Genomic DNA, 19,330 nt, shown 5'->3' with positions numbered 1-19,330 from the left:
ACCTCTGTTTGCCTCAGTTTCCTCATATGTAAAAACATCTATCTCTCTGGATTGTTGTGAGGATCAAATAATATAATATTTGTAAAAAGTTTTTAGTATGATACATGGCACATAGAAGGAGCCTTATAAATGCTTATTTCCTTCATTAGTAGGAGATTCCTCACCAAGGAATTCCCTTTACCATTGAAGTCCCAAGTCCAATAACTATTCCTGTCCCCAGAGTTTAGCACAATTTCTGGCACATAGTAGATATATATGGTATGGTATATGGTTGTTGTCCTTTGTCTTTGAAGAGGACCAAAACGACATCACCGTTGTAAAGCCAAATTTCAGTGTGTCCAGCTGTAGCTGATCAGACCAATATGAGCTTGGAATGCTCTACCACAGATTGGGCATAGATAGTCCTTATGAATATTTGGGGTGGATATCCCAAATTTGCTCATCCTGCGTTTACTTTGTGCTGTCTCAATTCTGCTTTGCTCAAAGAGCACAGCACCCTTTCTGATGTGGGCACACCATGCTGAGCAGTCCTGTGCCAGTGTCTCCCATGCTACACAGTCAAATCCAAAGATCTTGAGAGAGATCTTGAGAGTGTCCTTGTATCGTTTCTTCTGGCCACCATGTGATCGCCTGCCCCATGCAAGTTCTCCATAAAATAGTCTTTTTGGCAAGCATACATTTGGCATTCAGACAACATAGCCAGCCCATCGGAGTTGCACTCTCTGAAGCATAGTTTGAATACTTGACAGTTCAGCTCGAGCAAGGACTTCAGTGTCTGGTACCTTATCCTGCCAGGTGATCCTCAGAATCTTCTTAGGACAGTTCAAATGGAAGCTATTCAGTTTCCTGGCATGGTGCTGGTGGACTGTCCATGTTTCACAACCATATAACAATGAGGTCAGCACAGTGGCTCTGTAGACCTTCAGTTTGTTAGTCAGTCTACTACCTCTTCTCTCCCAAACCTTTCTTCAGAGCCTCCCAAACACTGAGCTAGCTCTGGCAATGCATGCATCAACCTCATTGTCAATGTGTACATCCCTGGAAAGTACACTACCAAGGTAAGTGAACTTATCCACAGCATTCAACACTTCTCCATTTGTTGTAACTGATGGTGTGGTAGTGGCTGATGAAGCACCTGTGTTTTTTTGGTTTTGAGGGCCATTAGGCTCCTTTCATGTGACAAAGCACCTGGTGCTAATTCTATTCCAGCTGAGATTTACAAGGTAGGGGGACCATTGCTCATACAAAAACTGACTGAAATTTTCCAGGTTATATGGCAAGAGGAGGTTATTCCCCCAGGAGTTCAAGGATGCCTCCATTGTCCATCTCTATAAGGGTAAAGGGAATAGACTGTCCTGCGACAATCACAGGGGAATCTCTCTTAGTTATTGCTGCCACAATTCTTGCTAGAGTTCTCCTTAATAGGCTGATCCTTCACCTGGAAGATGGGCATATACCTGAGAGCCAGTGTGACTGCAGAAAGGTCTGAGGAACAGTCGATATGGTGTTTGCTGCTCAACAACTCCAGGAGAATTTCCAGGAGCAGAACAGAGGTCTGTACACAATGACTGTAGATCTGACCAAGGCCTTTGACACTGTTAGTTGTGAGGGCTTATGGAAAATTATGTCAGAATTTGGTTGCCTGGAGAAGTTCATCAATATTGTACATCAGTTTCATGATGGCATGTTTGCCGAAATTCTGGATAATGGACAAAGCTCTTGTGCCTTCCCAGTCACCAGTGGAGTGAAACAGGGCTATGTGCTTGCTCCTGTGCTTTTTAGCATGATGTTTTCAGCCATGTTGACAGATGCTTTCAGTGAAGATGAACACGGCATCAAGGTCAACTACCATACTGATGGTAAGTTCTTCAGTTTGAAAAGGCTAGAAGCCAAGACCAAAGTGGAGGGAGTGTTGGTGCATGATTTTCTGTTTGCAGATGACTGTGCACTCAATGCAGCCTCTGAAGCTGAGATGCAACAAAGTATGGATCAATTTTCTGCTGCCTGTGCTAATTTTTGTCTAATAATTAACACACAGTAGGTACTTAAATGATGGTTGCCTGATTGATTATTCCTATCTCTATTTCCTGGTTTTTTTTTTTAATAGCAGGAATCTCATGGGTCTCTTACTTTTCTCTCTTCCCTTTCTATCTCTTTCTGAATTAAATTGTTTCATGCACATATGGAAGTAGTTGATAGAAGGGCCTGTCAGGTAGTGAGCATCACAGTCTACTTTTCCCATCTGTGAAAGCATAACAGAAAAGTTGCCAAAAATTCTAGCTGGCCACTCATTCCATGGTCCAGGTTTTGAACCAAAGTTGCTTCTGGCTCCAAATACAGTGTTCTTTTTCCTTGGTCAGATCGGGGTCTTTATCAAAATCTGGCTTGTGAGGGTCTGTACATTTCCTCATACCTTCCAAGAAGTAACTTTAATTATTTTTGTTCAACTTTGCTTTAAGTCGACATTGGGAGTATGATGAAGTGGCAACAGCTTTGGTTTAAGAACCCTGGATTTTCAGAGTTCTAGCCCTGGAGTCTGTGTGACCCTAGGCAGGTTCTTTCCCCTCTCTGGGCCTTAGTTTCCTTAATTGTGAAACAACAGAATTTGAGTAGATGATCCCTGTGAGGTTTTGGAGCACATCTCATGATTGTATGAACCTTTGTTGAAGCCTTTAAAAGCACTTCCCACCCAAAGAACCACTCCACGAAATTGCTATTTTTGTAAATATGAACTAACACTGAAGTCAGGGCATGTCAGACTTTCAGATTTGGGTTTTTGAGGAGTGTATGAACTTGACTGTGTGGCCTGCTTGCCTGCCATAGGTGGAATGTTTGGTTAGTGTGGGTGTCAATATTATAAACTAATGTAAGCAACATGTGTCTCCTAGGTATGCAGCAGGATGTTTTTTCTATCTCACTTGTTTACAAAAAGAATAGTTTGAATTTGGTTATTACAGAAATGAACTTATTTCATTTTGTTTTCCTTGTGTGATGGCCAAGAAAAAATGCCTACTTACCCCGCAGCAGGTTAACCAATGCAGATTCCTTTCGATGAAGTGCCCCCTCTTTCTCACCACCAAGAGGTCTTTGTACATTAAGTGTACCCCCAGATCAGCAGTTGTGGTTATTGGATGGCCTAGTAGCCTGGTGGAGGTAGAGAGACTTGTTTTTCCTTGCCTGATGTTTTCATCAGGAGCCTTTACCTCTATGAGGGAGAATGCCATTAGGCCTTCAAATTCAGATTCTCAGACAAATGGGTCGGTTGAAGACAGGAATGTAAAATAAGGCTTGGAAGCTTTAAAAATGAAGTAATTTTGAAGCTTTAGCAAGAGCCAATAGGTTGGAACCCACATTTGAAATCTTTAGAAAGAGAACTGTTACTTACTAATTCTTTGGCCTTGGTCAAGTTACTTCCCCACTCCAGTCTGAATGAATGAAAGAGCATTTATTAAGGGCTTACAGCATTTTACGTCCACGGAGGCTCTGAATACAAACGCTAACATGTGCTGTGACCAGCAGAGATCGTTATATATGGTTTAGGGGCCTTGTTTCTGTTTGTGTTTGACATCTCTCTGCTCTATAGGATATTTTGCGCCTTTATGTAGTCTGACAGTCACACTTCAGTTTCTGTGTTGATATAGATTATGGTCCCTCATGATTTAGTGAGGTTATCTTTAGGAGGCACCAGGACTAAGAAATTCATTACCCATTGTTCAGAGTTTTTATGATGAGCAGTGCTTATCCTTGGTCAAGAAATATGCAGAGCCCATTTACCTGGACCTTACAGAGAGCCATTTATACTCTTGGCATAGCCTTTGCAAATCCAGGATTACTTTTACATACTAAGGAATCAGAGTGGAAGTTTAGGGAGAATAACTATAAATTTTCACTTATTCTTTCATGATTCTGGCAGTTTGCGAGAACTTGTAGTTCCCCTTCTACCAATGCTGATTATCAGTTCTTCTGTAACTTATATAGTCTTTTAAGTGATATGGAGGTACCAACAGCAAGACTTGAGCCTACGTATTCTTGACTTCCAGTCTGGCTTTTGAAACACTTTGCCCCATGCCATTCTCCTCCTCCTTCTACCTCCTCTTTTCTTTCCCCTCCCTTCCCATCTTTGCTCTTATTACCCTTCTTCCTGCCCCACTGTCTTCTCCTCCTTCCCTTTTCCTACTTCTTCTTACTTTCCTCTCTCCCCTTATCTTCTAGGCCTGTCTTCTCCCTACTTTCTCTTCCCTCCTGAAAGCATTTTTGTGACTGTTATCTTTGGAGATAATGGGAATAATATGCTTCATTTTCCAATATTAATTCCGCCCCCCCCCCCCCCCCCCAGGTCCTTACTTTTAAAAAAATTTATATTTCACATTTTTTGGAGGCCATTAGTTTTGCCATGGTGACACCTATTCAGATCACATTATTAAATTTTAAGAATATGTCTGCATGATGAGGAGCAACAGTTTTAAGATAATGGCATGATTCCAGTACAAGTTCATTTGTTGAATTATCAATACTATTTTAAAGGGGTTTATATTTGTGGTATGGAGCTTTGTTGTGTATTTATGAAGGATAATTCTGAACACTTGATTATGTCTTTCTAACTATTCAGTAGGGACTGTTTTTTTTCCAGCCTTCAGTGATGTCTTGTAAAGCTGTGTTGTTGTTGTTTTCTTGCATAATCTAAACTTGATCAACAAGTCCAGAATCCTTAATGTTAACTTTTCTATAATTTCTGGTGGCAGTGACCTAATTCTAGATTACTTTTATAAACTTTTCTCTCTTTTCTTTCCCCCAGGATTCAGTATCCACATGACTAAGTCATTTGTTCACTTCTTTGTTGGACTCTATTGTTGGTTGAGTTTATGTAGATGTTATTTTTATTATGTTAATAAAATACATGATAAAATAAAGTTTTTATAATTTTTATAATTTGTTTTGTAGATTATAAAACCCTGTGAAGGGAGTAGTACAAGTATTTCCCCCATTTTATAGACAAAGAAACTGAAGCTCAGAGATTAATGTACTTCCCCTACCCCCCAAGAAAAAAGTAGTATCAGAAGTGAGATTTCCCCTCTGTTCTGTGTGCAACAAGCAACGATGCCACTTAGCCCAGGCACATGACTTTACTTCTTGAGGTGTCAGTTTCTTTATCTGGAAAAATCTCTGAGCTAAAGGGGATTGGACTATAGAACATCTCTTCAGTTCTCTTACAGCACTAATTTTCTATCCTGTTCTTGATCTGTAAGTTAGATTTTTAAAGAGGTGAATCTTCCTTTCCTGATAGAGTTCTACAAGTCAGCAAGCCTTTGTTAATATATTATATGTGCTGGGTACTGTGCTGAGCATTGAGGAAAGAAAGGAAGAAAATAGCCCCTACCAGGATAAGTTCACAGTGTCATGGGGAAACAAACATGCCAAAAATATGTGTAAACAAGACATATACAGGATAAATTAGAGACTGTGTTATAAGGCACTAAGATTAAGGAGGACTGGGAAAATCATGTAGAGATTAAGAACTGAAGGAATCCAGGGAAGCCAGGAGGTGGAGAGGAGAGTCACAGATATTACTGTTGGCTAAAGGGTCAGCACTGCAAGGTACGTATATATCCTCATTAGCTGGTTTTCAGGCTGTCCATTTCTGATGTCTAATTTCCTTGTCAAAATTAAAAGGTCATAGGGTCATCGTCTTCGTAGTTGACCTGGACTTTAGAAGTTTTCCAGTTTGGTGCTCTTACTTTACAAATGAGGCTGATACAGATTAAATTAAAATTAAATTAAATTAAATCAAAAGGTCATACAGCTAGTAAGCAGTGGAGCAGGGATTCTAACCTAGGGCTTTTTTTCTTGAAACTTAAAAAGGATGGGAAAAGACAGAAAGATACATATGGAAGATGGAAGCAGGGACAGATTACAGGATGAGTATAAAATTGTAGCATGATCTTGTGAAAAATACTGTCAGGAGTGTAAAAACTCAGCATGAGCTGAGGCTGGCAAGATGTGGTAGGAATAGCATTTGTTTTATGCAGATACTCACTCTTCCCATAATTAGTTAATGCAGTTCTGGAGATACTAGCATTAGCAATAAAACATGAAGACAATTAAAAAGTAGATAAAACTCACCCTGTTTGCTGATGATAAGATGGTTTACTTGGGACATTCTGGAGAATAAGCAAAGATACTATTGGGAACAATTAATAGCTCCAGCAGTGTTTCAGGCCACAAGATCAGCCCTCAACAGTCAGCTGCCCTAGGAGGCAGCGCCATGATCAGGAAGTAGTAGGGTAGGCTACAGTGAGCTCTCTTTCATCTCCTCCAAATGCACCTAGAAAACACACCAGGAAGAATTCTAATGGGAAAATCCCAGAAAGAGTTTTTCCAGCCCAGATTGGGACAAAGAGGCAGAAAGAGAGGCCCTCAGATGATGGAAACTGGGTTTGACCAGGAGCGTACCACCCAGAGGACCCCAAAGTTAGCATAGAGAGACTTAATCTTGTGCCCAGTGCAGGAATATTTGCCAACCGGCAGTTTCCCCCTCCACTACTCAGTTCTGAATTACAGTTCCAGGGCAGAAAGGGAATGGGACTACCTCTAGGTAGGCATAGCATTTCAGGGCAAGGAACAGTGGCAGGCCCTCCATTGTGTTGTGAGAGAGGAGGTTCAAGTCCAGAAGCAGATAGGAGCTGTGTGGCTCAGACTTCAGGGGCTGAGCAGGGTTTCAGTTCCAGTCTGTGTGTGTTTGTCCTTTGTTGACAAAGAAGATCATGCCATCAGAGAAATGATGACATGACTTGCCCTTGACTTTGTTTTGAGTGAGGGAGGGCTGTGCAGGTCACCAGCCTCACTTCTCCTCCAGAGCCATCTGAATCCAGTGACCAGATATTCATCAGAATGACTGGAGATGGCCCAGGATGAAGCAATTGGGGTAAGTGACTTGCCCAAGGTCACACAGCTAGTGAGTGTCAAGTGTCTGAGGTGAGATTTGAATTCAGGTCCTCCTGACTCCTGCACTGGTGCTCTATCTAGTACACCACCTAGCTGCCCCAATTCTAGTCTCCAGACCAAAGGGAAACCTGTAGTTCTGTCTCACTGAGCCAGCAGAGCTTCCTGATAGTGGCTGATAGGGGATGAGTCCAGCAGCAGTTAAGGGTTGCTCAGCCTCAGACCCAAACTTAGGCCAGAAATTTGCAGAGCTCATATCAGGGGGACAGTGATCAGACTTTGCTTTGGATCACACCGTTTAGGAACACTGGAAACACTTGAGAGTTTGGAGGTTGCCAGCCTGCCCTTGAGATCTTGGAATAATAATATACTCAGTATTCCAAAGAAAACAGTTGTGGGATCAGCGCAGACCTTCCCTCCAGATGTGTGCAGAGCTTGACTCTAACATCAAGTTCAAAGTTAGGAAATGGGGCTGGAAGAATGAGCAAACAAAAAAGAACCCCACTATAAAAATCTATGATAATAACAGGGATGCTCAAGAAGACATAACTCCAGACAAAGAGAATAACTCTAGAACATATATAAGTAAACCATCAAAAAAAGTACATCTTGGGCATAAAATTTGACTAAGATTTTTGGAAGAGATGAAGCAAGAAGTTTTTTTTAAAAGTTTTAAAATATTTTATCAATAGAACAAGAAAGTTAGAGGAAAAAGTGGGAAAAGGATAAGAACTATGGACATGAGAATTAGAAAGAAAATGAACAGTTTGTCACAAGAGGTGCAAAACCTTACCCAAGTAACCAAATCCCTGAAAATTAGAGTGGAAAATAGAAATCAGTGATTCCATGAGACAACAAGAAATGTTAAAAAACAATGTCAAACAGACTTTCCCTTTTTGGATAGGGTTATTATTACTAAGCTGTTAGATGAAGAGAATGTTAAAATATAATTCACCTTTATTTGTATCCCCAGTGCCTTGCATAGTGTCTGGAATATAGTAAATACTTAATAAATGACCATTGGTTGGTTGCTTTTCAGCAGTTTATTTGATAAAATATCTTGTCCTTGTGGAAAATCTGGAGAGACATGGGCTAGATTATAAGAAAGGAGGGGAGATAAGCATTGTTAAATGCCAACTATGTACTGGACAGTTTGCTTCACAAATGTTATCTGATTTGGTTCTCACCACAGTCTGAGGAGATAGGTGCTATTATTACCCACGTTATAGTTGAGGAAACCGAGGCCAACAGCATTCAAGTGACTTGCCCAGGTCATGCAGCTAGTACATGTCTAAGGCTAGATTCCGTCTCAGGCCTTCCTAACAGCAGATCCAGCATTCTATCCTTTGGACCACCTACTGTGATAATACAAGTAGGTGGATTGGCAGGGATCAGAATAGTTAGTTCTTTGTTGTCATTTTTGGCAGGTCTCCAGCAAAGTATCCCGTGGAATTTTGTTTTGTCTTGGGCAGTTCTCCATTTTTATCAGTGATCTAGATAGTGGCATAGGTGGCATACTCACTGACTGTGCAGATTTGACAAAGCTGGGAGAGGTGGCTGACCCACTAGATGACTGGATCCAAAAAGATTATGGAAGTCTAAATTCTTGAATGTTTGGCTAAATCTAATCAGGTGAAATTCAGTAAGGATAAAGGTAAAATCTTATGTTTGAGTACAAAAAATTAGTTTCAGAGTCACAATATGAGGGAGCATAGTTGGGTTGTAGATCAATTAATCAGCAATCTGTTAGCCCTTACTATGTGCCATGCACTGTTTGAGGCATTGGTCTTGCAGAGACTGAAAGGATTCCTGGTCTGAAGGAGTTTACATTCAAATTGGAGAGAAATGCAAGTGCATAACAAATACATAGGAAGCCAATAAACCACCTCTATGGCTAATAAAAGGTAGGGAAAGAGCACCTTAGAATGTGTTGGGATCACAAGGAATGGCTTTATTTGAACTTTGTGGACCAGGAATCCCACAGAGAGATGGATAGATAGAGAGGACATTTACTAAGTGCTTATTCTGTTCTAGTCACTATGCTCCACTTATTTCTTTTAAAAGCTCTTTGAAATCTTTCTGGTTCCTCACTTTGTTTCCGATTGAAATTTGTTACTGTGAATCTCAAACCCTTATAGCAGTTGGTGCATCTTTACCTTAATGTTCTCATGTTTCACTACCACTTTGTTTTCCCTCTGTCATCCTGAGGATATTTTTCTGACCATCTCTGCCCTTTACTCTCACATTTACTGTTTTTCAAATAAGGCTAGGCTAGGAACTAGATGTTTGATTTTCCTGGTGTTAGAAATCCCCAGATGAGGAGATTCCCTTTATCAATGCAGGGCAGCACCTTCTCTGCAATGTACAGTCCTAGAGAGTTGCCTCGAACTCCATGGCCCAGGATGACACAGACATATGTCCGAGGTAAGACCTGAGAAACGATCATGCTTAATTGTGTGATTTCTAGATTTTTAGAGTTGATTCTCAGAATTTTCCAGATTGACTCTTGCCTTAGGATAGAGACTGTGGCTAACAAGGTGCATGTAAAATGTGAAAACTTTTGGATCCTACCCCTTTGATCTTGTACATTCCTGTCAGCTTTCTGTCATTTCAAGATTTGATAAACATGTCACCTGTATCCTTGTCCAAGTCATTAATAAAAGTGTTTTGTAGCATAGAACCAAGAATCAATCCCTGTAGCACTCTACTAGAGATAACCTTTAATGGTTACTAACTACTTTCATGTATTACTAATTACTTTCACACATTACTAATTTTAGTGTGGTCAAACCCACATTTCTCTTCCACAAGAATATAAAAACCTATTTTGTGAAATGCTTTGCCAAAATCTCGGTAAATTCTGTACCATGTTCCTTACCCATCAGTTTAGTAATCCTTGCCAAAAAGGCTATGAGTGAGCCTTAACCTGTTGCTACTGGAGCAAGGTGACTGCTGCTTTACTTTCTAAATGTATTAACTAACGCTCATTGACCAGCAGTTTGCAAACTCAGTTCCCTTTTCTGTAATAGGTCACATATTGTCACCAACATTGGTCACATCTGGTTCTGGGCAATAAGTCAGAGAAATAAGAAAAAGCCTGACTTCTTCATTTAGTCTGACTCTCACTGGATTGTCCTGTGCTGTCCTGATTGGAGAGTGCTTCTCATGGCTGACTCTTTCCAAGTCTGGAAACTAGAGTCTAATCCATCCTGCCGGAGCTCCTGGGAAAGGCTTATCTAGTAACTCTCCTATGCTGTTAGTCACTAGCCCTCCCACACCAGGGTGCTCCTTCCTGGTCACTCCTTCACTGTATGTGTTGTCACTACCTCAAGTGACATGACCTGGCTCCATCCACAAGAACATAAGATCCTTGAGGGCAGAGACTGTCTTATGCATTTCTTGACTCTGTTAGCACTTAACAAAGGCTTTCTTTTCATTCATTAATTCTCTTTATTCATTTCTACTAGGTGGTACAGTGTAAGTGATGGAGCACTGTGCCTTGAGTCAGAAAGACCTGAATTCAGATCCAGCCTTAGACATTTACTAACTATGTGACCCTGGGAAGTAGTCTGCCTCAGTTTCCTTAACTGTAAAATTAGGATGATAATAATGATAGTTATTGTGAAGATCAAAGAAGACAATATTTGATAGGTAAAATATGTAACACTCAGCACAGTGCCTTGGACAATACTATACACTTAACAAATGGTTATTCCCTCCCCTCCATATATTCATTTTTTTAATACCAGAAGCTATCTTTCTTGTCCAGATAACTTTAATTTTTCAAGAGCAGTTACATGTTTTTACTGTTTTCATAATCATATTGAGTATTAAGTTCATAGAGCATCTTCTTTTGTGTTTTCAGAATATTAATTCTTCAAAGTTTCTCATCTCCCTGCTTTGACTTTGTCTCTAGAATTCTTCAGTGGAATTCTATCTGTTGTACCTCTGGATCCTTTGAAATCCATTTTCTCCCCATCTAGGCTCCATGTTAGATTAAATCTGGTTTTTCTATTACAAACTCTAAGATGAAGCCCTCCCTTTCCCCAAAGTTTCCCATCATTTCCACCCCAGCAACTGGCTTCTTGTTGAGAACCAGATCCAGAACAAAATCTCTCCTTCTTGGTTTCTTGACCTCTTGAAGGATGAAACTATGACAAAACCTGTCAAAAAGTTGTCTACTTTTCTGCTTTTGTCAGAGAGCAAACTCTGGCAGATTTTTGGATTGCAAAGACCCATTGTATCTTATATGTACCCAGTTATTTGCATGTTGTCTTCCTCTTTAGAATGTGAGGGTACTTTTCCCTCCTTTTTTTGTATCCATAGCTCTTTTACCATATAATCTGACACAGAATAATCAGTCAACAAGCATTTAATAAGCCCCTACTAAGTTCCAGGCATTGTACTAGTGCCATGGATACAAAAAGAGTCAAAAGATGGCCCCTGCCCCCAAGGAATGAGGGTAGGTGTGTGGGGGGGGGGGGGGAGCGGAGAACAATAAGTAAATAAATACAGAAAAACAAGCTATGGAAAGGGTAAATAAGGAATAATTAATAAAGGGAAGGCATTAGAATTAAGAGGGCTTAAGAAAGGCTTCCTGTAGAATTTTCAAATTAAAATTTAAAATCCTGTAGGATTTTCATTGAGATGTGAAAGAACCCAGAAAAGGCACTAAAGAGAACAATCCATGAATGGAGACAACTACAGCAACTGCCCAGACCTGGGACATGGAGTATCTTGTTTGTGAAACAACAGGGAGGCTGGTGTCACTGGATCAAAAAGTTACCTGGGTGGGGAAAAGGTTTAAGGAGACTGGAAAGGGAGGCACTAGGTTATGAAGGGCTTTGAAAGTCAGACTGAGCATTTTTGTATTTGACCCTGGAGGTGATAGGGAGCCACTGGAGTTTATTGAGTAGGGAGTGACATGGAAAATCACTTTGGTAACTGAATGGAGGATGAATTGGTATGGAGAGAGAAACTTGACAGACACACCAGCAGCTGCTAAAGTAGTCCAGGCTTGAGGTAATGAGGGCCTGCACTAGGGTGGTGGCAGTGTTAGAGGAGAGAAGGGCCCTATTTGTGGAGATGTTGCAAAAGTAAATGTGACAGGCCTTGGCACCATATTGGATGTGGGGAGATGAAAGATAGTGAGTTCAGGGTGACTCCTAGACTGTGAGTCTGAAGGACTGGGGGATGGTGGTATCCTAGACACTGATGGGGAAATTTGGAAGTGGAGAGGGTTTACAGGGACAGAGAAGTAGGTCAGTTTTGCATAAAGTCTGTGACCCAGTCAATTGGTCCAGAAACTGATACTGTTTTATGAGTGGAAATAAAATTAAAGAAGAGGCGTTAATTACAGTCTAGCTGCTTTGCTGCTGTACCCTAAGAACTATGGAATGTTTCCATCTGACTTCCACCTGAAACTTTTGATGATAAATTGGAAGGTGAGCTGCTTGGGAGCTGGCTTACTTTTTTCTGTTTGTATCCCCAGAACTTAGCAAGATGCTTTGCTCCTTTATCCATCAATTCCATTGAATTTCATCCCAAGTGCTCCTCTGTCTTGCCTCCTCCCTCTTCCTGGATTTCCTCACAAGTATCCCTTATTAGTAGGTTTTGCTTTTCCTACTCCTGCCGCATTGTACTTTTTCAATCTATTCTGTTTCTTTTATGTATACATATCCTGAACTGCATTCTTGTGATGAGTCTCATCCCACCACATCTCAGTGATCCTTTGAGGTTAGATTTTCTTTCTTAATTGGGACTTGTATTACAGCTTCTACTTCTTGTCTCCTGAGTAGTGTGTCAGATCAACAAACAATTATTGAAGCCTTACTATTTTCCAGTTACTGTGTTAAGTTCTAGGGATAAAAATACAAGTAAAAAGAAAGACATTCCCTGTTCTCAAGGACCTTACATTCTGATGGGGGAAGATATCTCATCAGGACCAGGAAAGGGAGATGGGGATGGGGTGGGAAAGTGGGGAGGTGGGGGGAATGGTGACCAGTCTACCTGGATGACTTTGGAGAATGAAGATGACTGGCCTCAGACCTTTCATATTGTGAAAACCTTTTAGTACAGTGCCTGGCACATAGGAAGCACTATACAAATGCTCACTCCCTTTCTTCCCCTTCTCCTTACCTACTGCTACTACTACTTACTACTTACCTCTTTTCTCTTGTCTGTAAGCAGGCTCAGGTCTCTAGTTCTTAATAAAAACCCTGCCCATGATCCCGCCATTCCCTCAGGTTACCCTCCTATTTCTCTTTCATTCATCTGGCATTTAATAAGCGTTCTAGACACTAAGCTAACTAAGCACTGGAGATTTAAGAAAAAAAGCAAAAGAAAAAAAGGTTCCTCCCTCCAAGGAACTGACATCCCAATGGGAGAAGCAACTTTTTCATAGCCAGACTGAGAAACTGGGATCTCATTGCCTCAGCTTCTTGACTCAACTTTTTCATTCTTTTCTAGCCTCTCTTCAGTTCCTTGTGATCTTGTTTATAAAGCCAGTAATTCAGTGAAACTTCTCTTTCCAAGTTTATCAGTGTTCTTTTAATTGTTCTTGATACATAGTAAATGCTTAATCAGTGTTCATTGACTGACTGACTGAAATACATTTACGTTTTCTTGGTCCTTAACTTTTTTGACCTCTTTGCAACTCTTTTGAAAACCCTACTTCTGCATACTTAATTTTCCCCTTTCCCCCCTCAACTTTCAAACTTACCTGAAGTGCCCACCCCTGAAGGTACCAACATCCTCCTTGTTTGTTACTCAGCTTTGAGACCTTGAATTTATCCTTGAATTTCCCTCACCTGTCAGTTGGGAAATCTTGTCAGCTCTTCCCTCATCATATCTCTCACATTTGTTATTACTTTTTTTTTTTTTTTTGCACTCAAGAGCCAATTTTGCTCCTTGGATCGTTCCCTAGGCCTAGTATGTTTTCTAAGTCATATCTGCAAGCATTTCCCAAGTTCCTGTTATGTGCAGAAGCACTGTGCCAGCCCCTAGGGAAAGGGTAGGGAAGAAAAAACTCCACAAAATGAGAACGCTCCCTCTCCTCAAGGAATTTGCATTCCACTGGAGGGAAGCAAGATGTACCAAGATAGATAAGATTAAGTCTGATTGGGGAGGGAGAGCTGAGAGAGGAAAGGGATGTGTTTAGGAAAGACTTCCTCCAGAAGAATTGAACCTTGAAGGAATTTCAGGATTATAACAGGTGAGGTGAGAGAAGAGTGAATTCCAAGGGTTGGGGATAGGGTAGAGGCCAAGGCAGATCGGTGTGCCCTTGGCAGAAGTACGTTTTGTAGTTTGGCACTTAGCTTGTGTCATAGGAAGTTATATGAGATAAGTATGGCAAGGTAGGCTGTGGCCAGATTATGAGTGACTTTCAGTATTGTGCTAATGAGATTGTAATTTATTCTGGAGGCAATAGGGAATTATCTCAGTTTTTGGAGCAGGGGGGAGAAGTGTGCTCAGTGCTTTCCTTGAGGAAGATTTTTGACAGCTGTGTGTGTAAAATGATGTGGAGAGCATGGAGCTTGGGAGCAGGGAATGCATTAATCAGAAAGGTTGTGAGTGACTGTTATGTGATATAAAGAGAAATATTAGCCTTTGAACATATCTAGTATGGAATAGCTTTTTTACTGTCTCACTTACATACATTAAGTGAAAAAGGAGGCAGCATCTGGGTAGTCTCTTTTTACCTGCTATTTCTTTGAGCAGACCATGATCTTGTAGACCTTGATTAGTAGTGGAGAAGGCTAGAGGCTTTTATACAGCTCTGTTTCTCCTTGTTGGGTATTTCTGGACACTAATTACATCATGGAATCATCGGATCCTCTTCGCAAGTCCTAGTTTCGTATCCCACCTTTGACCCATACTGACTGTGTGACATGGGGCAAATCATTTAACCTCTATGTACCAGTATCTGAGAGTATAAGTTTTAGGTCCATTGCTGGTCTCTTTTGGTCAAGGGAACGTTTTTTACTTGGAGTACTTTATGCTAATGAAATCATAGGTGTCTCTATCCCCTTCTCCCCCGCCTCCCATAGTATGTGTATGTGTGTATATATATATATATATATACATATATATATATATATATATATATAATGAGTGATTTGCAAGTAATCAAAACGAGAAGTGATTAAGATACAGGACGTGTTCCTCCAAGAATCATGGCGTTCTAGGCCATGGACACCACATTTCTGGATGGCATTTGACAAGACTTTTAGTGAGAGCCACAGAAGGTGTAGGACCTAGCAGGACCCTCAGAGAATGCCTTGTTTGGGCCATCTATGTTGTGAGGTCACACAGAGGGATATAAGTTAATTAAGCACCTGGGATATATGGGTATTCAGGGAAGGCTAGAATTTCTGATGTGAGCGCCGCTGAAGCCTTTTCAAGGCTGCTTTCTACCCTTGGTGGCCACCTACCACCCAACTCTCACCGGTGGCTCCAAGAAGCTGTAGCACACGTAATGGCCACACCCTGGTAGACTGTTTTGATAGATGGACTAAACCAGTTTGAGGGTAGCTGAGGGGCCTCAAAACCATTGGTGAGTTTGGGGGGTGTCTACCCAAAGCATATGAAGACTTCTCAGGTGAAAGGCAGAGGCCAGAAAAGCCAGTGTGGCAAGTGTAGCTTCAGAAAAGGCCAAGTAGGGTGTTTGCTGCCCAACAACTCCAAGAGAAATTCCAGGAGTAGAACAGAGAACTGAACACATTTGTAGAACTGACCAAGGCCTTTCCTACCATCAGTTGTGAAGGCTTGTGAAAGATCATGACAACATTTGGTTACCTGGAGAAGTTCATCAGTATTGTATGCCAGTTTCACGATGGCATGCTCGCACATGACGATGCTCTCATGTGTTCCCAGTCATGAGTGGAAAGAAGCAGGCCTGTGTTCTTGCTCCCATGCTTTTTAGCATGATGTTTTCAGTGATGTTGTTGGACATCTTCAGCAAGGATAGAAGTGGCACCAGGGTCAGCTACTGTACTGACAGTGCATTATTTATTGAAAAGGCTACAGACCAAGACAAAAGTGGAGAAGAGTTGGTGTGATTTTTTGTTTGCAGATGATTGTGCACTCAGTGTAGCCTCTGAGATGCAACAGACTATGGATTGATTCCCTGTTGCTTGTGCTAATTTTGCCTTAACAAATAACACCAAGAAATTACAGGTTCTGTACCAGCAAGCACCACACCATCCATATATGGAACCATCAGTTACAGCAAATGGAGAAATTATGAATTCTGTGTATAAATTTACTAACCTTGGCAGTATATACTTGGGAGGGATGTCCACATAGATGATGATATTGATGCATGCATTACCAGAGTTAGCTCAGTGTTTGGGAGGCTCTGAAGGAAAGTGTTGGAGAAAAGAGATATTAAGCTATCTCCCAAACTTAAGGTCTACAGAGCTGCTGTACTGACCTCATTGTATGCCTGTAAAACCTGCTTACCAGCACCATGCCAGAAAGCTGAATCGCTTCCATTTGAATTGTCTTCGGAAGATTCTGCAGATCACCTGGCAAGATAAGGTCTAGGACACAGAGGTCCTTTCATTTGCTGAACTGCCAGACATTCACACTCTACTGCAGGGAGTGCAGTTCCAGTGAGCTGGCCACATTGTTCAAATGCCAAATGTATGTTTACCTAAAAGACTATTTTATGGAGAACTCACACAAAGCAAGTACTCACACAGAGGGCAGAAAAAACAATATAAGGACATTCTGAAGGTTTCTCTGAAGAACTTTGGAATTGATTGTGTGACGTGGGAAATATTGGCTCAGGACTGCTCAGCATGGTGTGCCCACATCAAAGAAGATGCTGTGCTCTATGAGCAAAGCTGAACTGAAGTAACTCAAAAGAAACACAAGATACATAAATTTAGAGCCACCTCCAAATGTTCACATGGACTATTTGTGCCTGACCTGTGGCAGAGCCTTCCAAGCTTGTGTTGGTCTGATAAGCTGCAGTCTGACCCTCTGTACTTTGACCCTTCTGTTGGGATGCCATTTTGGTCCTCTTTGAGAATAAAGAACAATTATTAAGCAAATCCTCTGTGCCAGGCACTGTACTAAGTGCTGGGGATTCAAGGAAAGGAAAGAAACATTGTTCTTACTCTCAAGGTACTCACAGTCTAATTGGGAAAAATGGCAAGTAAAGAGCTATGTACAAACAAGTTATGTACAGGACAGATTGGAGGCAATCACGGAGGGAAGGCACTAGGACTAAGAGGGATAGGGAAAGGCATCCTGTAGAGAGTGAGATTTTAGCTACAACTTAAAGCAAGTTAGGAAAGCCAAGAGAGTGGAGATGGAGAGAGAATTCTAGGCATGGGGGGATAGCTAGCAAAGATACAGTGAGTTAGGAGATGTGTATTGTGTGAGGAACAACAGTAAGGAACTCATTGTAACTGGATCACAGAGGCTGTAGGCAGATGAGTGAGATAGAAGACTGGAAAGGTGGTATGGGCCAGGTGATAAAGGGTTTGAATGCTAAGCAGTATTTTATATTTGATAATGGAGGTGAGTGGGAGCCACTGTGGTTTACTGAGTAGAAGGTGATATGGGTAAATATTTGGAAGATCACTTTGGTAGCTGGGTGGAGGATGTACTGGAATGGGGAGAGATGCAACAATGTTCAGTCTGGCAATGTCAGTACTCTAGATGTGAGAGGATGAGGGCCTTCACTAGTATGCTGGCAATGTCGGAAGAGAGAAGCAGGCCTATGGACCTTACGTTAATAAGGTAAAAACAGCAAACATTGGCAACAGATTGGATATTAGAGGGATGAGAGTGAGGAGTTGGATAACACCTGTATGTTGTAGGGAAAGATAAAGTTCAGTTTTGAATATGTTGAGTTTAATACATCTTTGGAACATTTACTTTGAGATGTCAGGTAGGCAATTGGAAATGTTTGCCTGGAGTTCAGGATACAGATTAGAGCTGGACAAGAGAGATCCTAGCATCATCTCCATAGAGATAATTAGATCCATGGGAACTTATGAGATCAGCAAGTGAAATAGTATCTGGGGATCATCCTGTTTAGTGGGTGTGATCTGGATAAAGATTTAGCAGAGTAGATAATGAGTGACCAGATCAATATACTGGATAACCAGTATAGAGAAGTGTCACAAAAGCAGAGAGAGAGAAAAGATCCAGAAGAGAGTGATAGATAATCTCAAAAGCTGTAGAGAAATCTAGAAGGAGGAGGATTAAGAAAAGGATGTTAGATCTGACATTTAAGAGGTCTTGGAGACAACAGTTTCAGTTCAATCAAAAAGTTAAGTTAAGAAAGAGGTAAGAAAGGAAGTGGAATCATGTAAAATAAAGCAATCAACAAACATTCGGCACCTACTGTGTGCCAACTCTGTGCTCAGCATTGGGGATTTAAAGATAAAAAATGAAAGTCCCCTCATTGTCATGGGGCTTGCCATTCTGTTAGAGGGAGACATTCTGTAAATGTATGGGTTTAGCACTCTGTTTGGACTCCTCACAACTGGCTGCCCCCAGTTATTCTGTGAGTGGCCACTTCCCACACTTTTGCCCAGGAGCCCTTATCAGTATGTCTACCATAACCCATCAGGCTATACACACAAGGAGTTCTTAAGAAAGGTTTTTACTAAGGTGAGATTGTGAAAACAGGAGCTGCAAATCATTCTTTCTATAAACCTGAGGTATTCTGTCCCACAAATATTGTTTGTACTTGGTTTTTCCAGAGGACCAGTGATATCACAGGTAATGTCTTGACTTATGTGTGAATTGGATTTAAGTGAGACCAAGCTCCACAAAGTTGTCAGCGTCTCTCTCCCAGTCATCTGAGTCCAGTGGCAAGACAGAAGTCAAGATCACTGGCAACAGCCCAGGATGCAGTGTGTGACCGTGGCATTTTTGATGCTTGACCAAGCTCTCAGCCCTCCATAGTACCCGCTTCAGTTGCCTTCATGGCTATTGGAATAAATTGTTATCATCTACCCTTTCCACACAGGGGCAAATCTTCACATGCTTGGAGTAGACCTCCCCCTAACTCAGCGATAGGTCTGAGGCCCATCTGTTACCCTCAACCTGGGTTAGCCATTGCCAAGATAGTCTTACCAGGGTATGGCTGTTGCATGTGCTATAGCTTCTTGGAGCCACAGGTGAGAGTTGAATGAAGGTAGACACCAAAGGTGGATGAGCAGCCTGAAAAGGGCTTGGCAGCTCTCACAGCAGAGGTAGTAGTTCTCCTGAGCACCCCATACATCCTATTCTCCCATAAACTCTCCAGAATTTTCATGGAAAGAGTGGACACAAATTAGAATGCAGTCATACAGAGTTAGGCTCACACCTAGCAAATAGGTGTGTCAAAGGCAACTCACAACTTCTGATACTGCCAGTTAGATGTCCT

At 41.3% G+C, this 19,330-nt stretch overlaps 1 protein-coding gene across 6 annotated transcripts in view; it reads left to right on the top strand.

The window, feature by feature from the left end:
- Positions 1-19,330, top strand: part of FAF1 (Fas associated factor 1) — a 466,037-nt gene that overhangs the window by 98,284 nt on the left and 348,423 nt on the right. The window contains exon 1 of one of the 6 annotated variants that reach the window (XM_072649396.1): positions 1,122-1,553. The exons of 4 other annotated variants lie outside the window; for them this stretch is intronic. In XM_072649396.1, coding sequence (XP_072505497.1) covers positions 1,446-1,553 — 108 coding nt within the window. In that variant the 5' untranslated portion in view covers positions 1,122-1,445. Of the gene's footprint in view, positions 1-1,121; positions 1,554-1,600; positions 1,860-19,330 lie in introns of those variants that run through there. One more of the 6 variants, XM_072649397.1, reaches the window with a different exon arrangement.

This window comes from Notamacropus eugenii, chromosome 2, assembly GCF_028372415.1.
Source record: "Notamacropus eugenii isolate mMacEug1 chromosome 2, mMacEug1.pri_v2, whole genome shotgun sequence".
NCBI lineage: Eukaryota > Metazoa > Chordata > Mammalia > Diprotodontia > Macropodidae > Notamacropus > Notamacropus eugenii.
This window is presented reverse-complemented; position numbering and strand designations above follow the sequence as displayed.